At 38.0% G+C, this 6,616-nt stretch overlaps 1 protein-coding gene across 3 annotated transcripts; it reads left to right on the forward strand.

Moving 5' to 3' along the window:
- The first annotated feature begins 529 nt into the window (after nucleotides 1-529).
- Nucleotides 530-6,199, forward strand: LOC109213736 (zinc finger CCCH domain-containing protein 65). 3 transcript variants are annotated; one of them, XM_019377569.1, is made up of 8 exons: nucleotides 744-767; nucleotides 1,246-1,312; nucleotides 1,377-2,342; nucleotides 3,223-3,291; nucleotides 3,471-3,599; nucleotides 3,693-3,743; nucleotides 4,558-4,698; nucleotides 4,829-6,198. In XM_019377569.1, the coding sequence occupies exons 3-8, from the start codon at nucleotides 1,440-1,442 to the stop codon at nucleotides 5,846-5,848; spliced, it is 2,313 nt and encodes a 770-aa protein (XP_019233114.1). In that variant the 5' UTR covers nucleotides 744-767; nucleotides 1,246-1,312; nucleotides 1,377-1,439; the 3' UTR covers nucleotides 5,849-6,198. The 3 variants fall into 3 exon arrangements, with proteins under 3 accessions (XP_019233112.1, XP_019233113.1, XP_019233114.1); XM_019377567.1 differs by having other exon boundaries at nucleotides 530-767; nucleotides 1,234-2,342; nucleotides 4,829-6,199; XM_019377568.1 differs by having other exon boundaries at nucleotides 530-767; nucleotides 1,246-2,342; nucleotides 4,829-6,199.
- The last annotated feature ends 417 nt before the right edge of the window (nucleotides 6,200-6,616 follow it).

The following is a 6,616-nucleotide window of genomic DNA, read 5'->3' on the forward strand; positions in this document are numbered from 1 at the left end:
TTACATTTCTGTTTATGTTATTTTATTTTCTCCAGAATTGTTTTACAAATACAAATTACTAACACATAGTTCATTATGTACTACCAAAGTTGAGTATAATACTTAGCTTTGGTAATATGTTTGATGTATCCTCTTTTGTAATTTCCTTTATTTTGTGAGACCTCCTGGCATTTTGTATTTTCATTTGGATATTATTAATAAAAAACACCACTAAGCAACCAACTTAGTGGTATATTTGATATTAAAAAAAAACAGAGATTAGTCAAAATGGGAAAGACGAGTCTGAAGAAGAAAAGATAGAAGTTATTTACTCTCGTCCTTTTATAAAAGTGTGTGCGCGTGTGCGCTTTTTCTTGTGGCTATGATCGGTTAATTTGTATGAGAACTGAAAAGAAGAAAACATTTGCACAAGGTTGTCACTTATTAGAAGTTGAAGGGACTTATGTCACAAAACTAAAAAGTAGGAGGGCTGAAATGTACAATCAAAAACTAATCCCTTTCTCACCATAGTTAAGCCGCCACAATTTCACGACGACTCCATAAATTCCGACGAATTTCAAATCGATTTTCTCAAAACTTTTCGACCTTCCTTTCAGAAACAACAATGGAGAATTCGCATATCGGCGCCCTAAATCCCTTGCAAAACCCTTTCCCTTTCCCTCCTCATCGCCAACGACCCCTAATGAGCCAAACCTACACTACACTCCTTCAGATTCTATCCTATAATTGCCCCACCACCGACTCTACTACTGAGATACAAAAACCAGGTAAAATTACTAAACTTATATTCTCTTTGCCTTAATTAACAGAAAATAGAGCTCAGAGTATAAGTTTATGTGTTTATCAATGTGGTTGCATGACTATTAGTAGGTTCCTTTTATTTTTTTTGGTAATCACTCAGCCATCCCTATGCCTTAAGTTTAGGTTGTTCGAATTTGAAATGGCAATAAAGTCGAATGACCGATTGTGATTGTCTTTTATATATATAACATATATTTTTTTTTTTGTGTGTATCTTACATGCAACAGATGTATCTCAATGTGTGTTAGTGTTCTGCTATGTATGCTTTTGATAATCATGTGATTACACATGTACAATCTATATGCACAACTATGGTTCAAGACGCTAATTTTTAATTATGACATGACTTCAATTTTGGAGAAGATACTAAATACAAGTTATACTTATAGTAACATGTTGGTATTAACAAAGCCATTTTTTAATTTCTCAAAGATGTTTGTATAGATGACAATGGCAGTAAATTGGGAAAAGAGAATGAAGTCGAAGAATTGGTTGATCATCATCTCATCAGGTCTGATAATTTGTTAGTTAATGGTCCTGCTCATAAGGAGTCTGACAATCTGGTAGTGCAACAGGGTTCGGATGATGGAAATGAAGGGAGCTCTCGTTCTGGATACAGAGATTTTACCAGTGCACCAATGGAAGTAGATTTAGATCTCTCAAATCGTACAAGTGATGCAATACAAGGCGACAGAGGCCATGCTAGAACAAATGATATTGATGATATGAATCGTTTGGTAGACAAAACTCATAGTTTTAACGATCAAATGGTCGAGGAACCTGGGAATAGGTGTAGCACTCATGAATCGGAAGTGAAGGAGTCTGATCCTGTCGGACCGGTAGAATTAGAACTCAGCATTGATGATGTCTGTGCAGCTATAGAGTCATGTTTTGGTGCGGATACAGTTGCTGAGTTGTCACAACCTGCAGAGGTTTCTGGAGAGGAAATCCCTGTTCCTGAGACACATTTGACGGAAGAAATGGAGCATGGCTTGCGTCTAAAAGAGATGGAATTGGAAACTTTGATATCTTCTGCTGGAGCAACAGATTTGTCCGTCCATGTTCCCATGGGTGAAGAAATAGAGGAAGGGGAAGTTTCTGTGGATTTTATGGTTTTTGATGAATCAGATTATGACATAGTTAATGATGTTCGGGATGAGAAGAAGGTTGAAGCAGAGAAGTATCCTGCTGACATTGTTGAGCGAGAAGATTTTGCTTTTGATGCTCGCGATAATCCACCACAAAAAAGGGAGGCATATGCCTCTTCATCCATTGATGCAGTTGATGAGGATTACACCTCTTTGGGGGGAAAATTCATAAGAAAATTTGGAGAAGAGACGAAAGAATATGTTGAAAAAGTTTTTTGCTCAAAGGATGTTGAGACCAGAAAGGTCTGTGTGTATGACAGCATTTTGGATAGTGGGAATGTTGCTAAACAAGTTGGTGGAGACATGAAGTTAGATCATCCTGCTGGTTTCCAATTTGGCGCAACCTCCGCAGAAAAGGCAAAAGAAAACAAACACTTAATAGATGCTGCAGAGGTATGATCACTCCCTTCAATCTTTTACTGTAGCACTTAATTTACATTCTAACTATTGCACTTTACACTATGTGGAACTTTCATGTCTGTTCTGGTTAATTCGGATTCTTTTCAGTTTGCCCAGTGTTAGAATCCAATAGGTGAATGGCTTCTTAGGAATATTTTGACTTCTCTCGCATAATCAGATGAAACGTTGTCAGTGTCGCTAGATATGGCTAGTGCAATAAGTGTCCAGCAATCTTACTTGTCTTGGACTCGGTACATTCTCACGCTTCTATGAAGCTCTTCCGATCTGCTATTGATCCAAGTAAACAGAATTCACTTGCTGTTTCAAAGAGATAAACTTCACATATGCCCATCTGCACTTTTGGTGTGACTATTCCCTATTATAGACATTCCCAAATTCAACAAAAGAAAGCTGAACCTCTAGTTAGTGTTCGTAAATGCATAGAATATCCATACCATTTGCCATGCTTGTTGACTTCTATCAAAATCATCAAGACACGACGCTAATTCACTCTCCTCCCTTTCTCCTCCTGAAAAAGGAAAGAAGGAAATGGTAGTAGGACTTTAGCAGGTTTCTAAAGTTACTGATGCTGGCATGCCGCATCTGCATACTTTGTACGTAGTGCATTATCTGATGATCTTGCTTGAGCTGAGGAGGGAAGGGAATGGACAAAGTAGAAATTGGGTTATTGAAATATTTATATTCTGATAGCCTCTGAATTGAACATTCAAAGTCGTATTTGTGTCTGCAAGTCAGTACGATGGTATAGATGGATAAAGTATAGTTTGCAGTTTTTCTGACATGCAGTCTCGCCTTCTATGTTTCTCATCAGCTGCAAATATCGCTATATTTGATTCTGTTCATCTTGTGGCAGGATGCTGATATCGGTAAAAAGAAAAAGAAGAGAGGTCCTTTAACCAAGGAAAAGAGAGCAAAGAAAAAGGTGTCTCTCATTCTCCCTTCATTTTCATTTATTTGTAAATGAGTTTATCTTCCTTTACCCTTCTCTAACAGAAGAATGTTAAATCTGGTAATGTAATATGCTTATGCTCTGATTCGTAGGATCAAGTTGCTCATTCTTTAGTATGTGTCTTTATTTAAAGAATCTAATATATTCTGTAGGCCAAAGAAAGAATTAAACGAGCTGAAAAGAACAGGAAGCTTGGAGTTAAAAGGCTGAAGCTTCCACCAGTGGTGAAACCAAAAGTTGTGACATATTGCCGCCATTATCTCAAAGGAAGATGCTCAGAGGTAATTTAAAATTTCATATAAAAAAATGCAATTCAATTTAGCAGATCTTTCAATGTTTTAGAGATTTAACCTTGTTCATTTTTCTTTTGACAGGGTGAGAAGTGCAAATTCTCTCATGATACCACCCCCTTGACAAAGTCAAAGGTCTGCTTATGCTTCTTTTATTTTGTTCTATCATATTGTTGTAAGCTGTCGGCACGTTAGGAGATTTGAAGTCTTTGATGTGAAATTGTGGCATTAATACCTTGTTTCCTAGTTGAGAATTGCTATAGCCTATTTGAAATAGCACTCAGGTGAGTTTGAATGTTTATTAGCACTTCAATCAGCACCATTTGCTGACACCTTTTTTGCTATCAATTTCTTTGTCATAATGAGACACAGAACTAGAAATATTCATGAGGGTCAAACCTGTAAACTTTTATATGCTCTTTGCAGTCTGGATATTATTAACAACTTAAAAGGGAAGGGGGCGGGGAGGGCAGGGAACGGGAGGAAAAGAACCTTACTTACAATGTAAAACTATATTCGACATTTTAGGCTATGCTTTAAATTCCATATATTATATCTTTCTTGTGGATTAAAATTAGTCTGTGTAGGATAGGCACAGAACAGTTTCAGCTTATAGAGATAGAACTGAGTATCTATTTTATGTCTACTATATGCTTAGATTCTTATTGAGAAGGCAACACATCAAGGCATAAAATGTTTGCAGCAGTTTGAGGCTACTGCTTGCTTTCATAATGTCAAAGAAAAAATCTCGTGTGCTTGTTTAAGTTCCAATCTATGGTTTGTTACTTGCTGCACTATCAAATTGATCAGAAAAGAAACAATATTTTAATACCCCCTTACCTTTACTCACTGTTGCTTTTACAAGTATTTATTTCTATCATGTGGAATAATATCCATGCTTCTAGCCTGTTCTGGCTTCTAATTTTTGTAAATATCTTTTTTTCTTCAGCCATGTTGTCATTTTGCACGTCAGTCTTGCATGAAAGGTGATGATTGCCCATTTGATCATCAACTCTCCAAGTATCCGTGCAATAACTATGCATCCAACGGGTTTTGCAGCAGAGGTGCTGATTGTTTATTTTCACATGAGGTATGTTCCTGCCCGCTATTCATGTTATCTAGTTTTTTAGGTCAAAAATTTTCATTTTCTTACCTCTTTGGAGGGCTTCTTCCTCTGTGTCTCAAGGTATTTAACTTCTTGTCTCACTGGCATGTCTCAGATAACTGATAAGATAGCAGCAGTGACAAGTCCTACTGCTTCAAACCTTGAGCTGATGTCACCATCAGCTCCAAGTAACTCGAACTCTTTGATGCAAATAAACACATATGGGGTAGCACATAAAGACGTTAACTCCTCATCTGGTTCAGCTGGGCTTGTTCCTGGTAAGCGCGCTGAGCGGGCTGTATTAGAGCCTGTGCAAAAGCCAGCTGCACGTACACCTAAAGGTGTAATGTTCTTATCTCATGGCAAGTCTTTGCAAGGTGATGCCAGAAAGCATGAAAAGGCTGGGTTATCTTCCAAGGCAGATGATGTTGGAAAACTTAGCTGTCAAATGATTCATAGTAAGTCAAATAATGTTCAGAAGCCAAATGGGTTAATTAAAGGAGTTTCCACGAGGACACCACAAGGAATAAACTTCCTGTCCTTTGGTCAAGCACCTTCAGCTGAGCCCAGTGGCGACACATATTCAGGCTTGTTTAATATGGATTATGGAGTTAAGAAGTTGCTGCCTGGTGGCATGAACAATAGTAAAGAAGCTGCAACATGTGCCAAGAGGGATGGCAGTGTCAAGGACGATAATCAAGCCAACCTAAGTGCGTCGTTATGGAGCATGAATCAAATGTCGACTAGAACTCCCCATGCTTCTGCACCTCGGGGTATAAGCTTCCTCTCAGCGGAGAAAGCAGCACAAGACAGCTCGCGTCCTAATGAGTTCAACCGTGCTTCATCGCCCATGCAAAGGAGAACAAGTGCAGCAGAAGAAGCTTGCGACGAGATGCCGTTTAGGCAGTCGAGTTCCCTATTTCCAGCTGGGCAGTCTTTAAATCATCAGTCTGCACAAAAGTGCAGCGTGGGTAATGCTAGCTCCTCAAAGACACCGTTCCTTGCAAATACACAACCAAGCTCAATTCAAAAGGCTCTTCAGTCAACTTTAGCATTTGCGGCTAAGTTTGACTTGGGAGTTAAGTTTGGAACGTCCAATGGATCCACTAACATTACTTCCTCGATCAATCATTAGGCGGGAAGTTCAAAGGATAGATGAAGACTTTTCAACCGTTGTTATGGTCAGAGGCAGATCCAGGATTTTTGAAGTTTATGGGTTTTTGTAACGACCTCGAGTTATATATTATACAATAATAATTGGGTTCCCAGTAAACAACTTATAGATATTTAGTCAATTTTTTAATACAAATACAGGATTTGCACAAAAGCTATTGGGTTCACGGAACCCATAACCTTAAAGCTGAATACGCCCTTGGTTATGGTAGAACGCCCTGACTCATATGAGTTCCCAATCGTCTCTTTCTTCTTCCAGGCAACAATGCACTCCGAAACAACTCATGACTCTTTAGCCTCCTGTTTCGGATTTTCTGTTTGTTAACAAGTGCAATGCAGATTGCTTTAAGCTTAATGTCATATAATGTTTACATAATGTATGTCAGTTTTGTGGTAAAAAATTCTTCTTTACTTACCAAAGAAAATTTATGTCAGTATCTAAAGCGTAGTTACTTTAAGAATAATGTTAAAATGTCTACATAAAGTAATTGGGTTAATAAACGTGAGGTTCGATTGATAGTTTTCTCAAGATGAGTATTGCTAATTATAGTTTCTTTTTATTTCGGGAAAACAATACTGTGTTGATGACTAGGCTAATTTTAGGTCACATTCTACCTATATAGAAGAGTGAGTGCATCAGTGAAAGCAGATTAGTCTTCGTTGACACGCCAGCTTCATTCATAATACGGGAAAGGGCCAAAACTGCCCCTAGACGATTCGATTTGGTACA

The sequence above is a fragment of the Nicotiana attenuata genome, unplaced genomic scaffold (assembly GCF_001879085.1).
Source record: "Nicotiana attenuata strain UT unplaced genomic scaffold, NIATTr2, whole genome shotgun sequence".
Classification (NCBI taxonomy): domain Eukaryota; kingdom Viridiplantae; phylum Streptophyta; class Magnoliopsida; order Solanales; family Solanaceae; genus Nicotiana; species Nicotiana attenuata.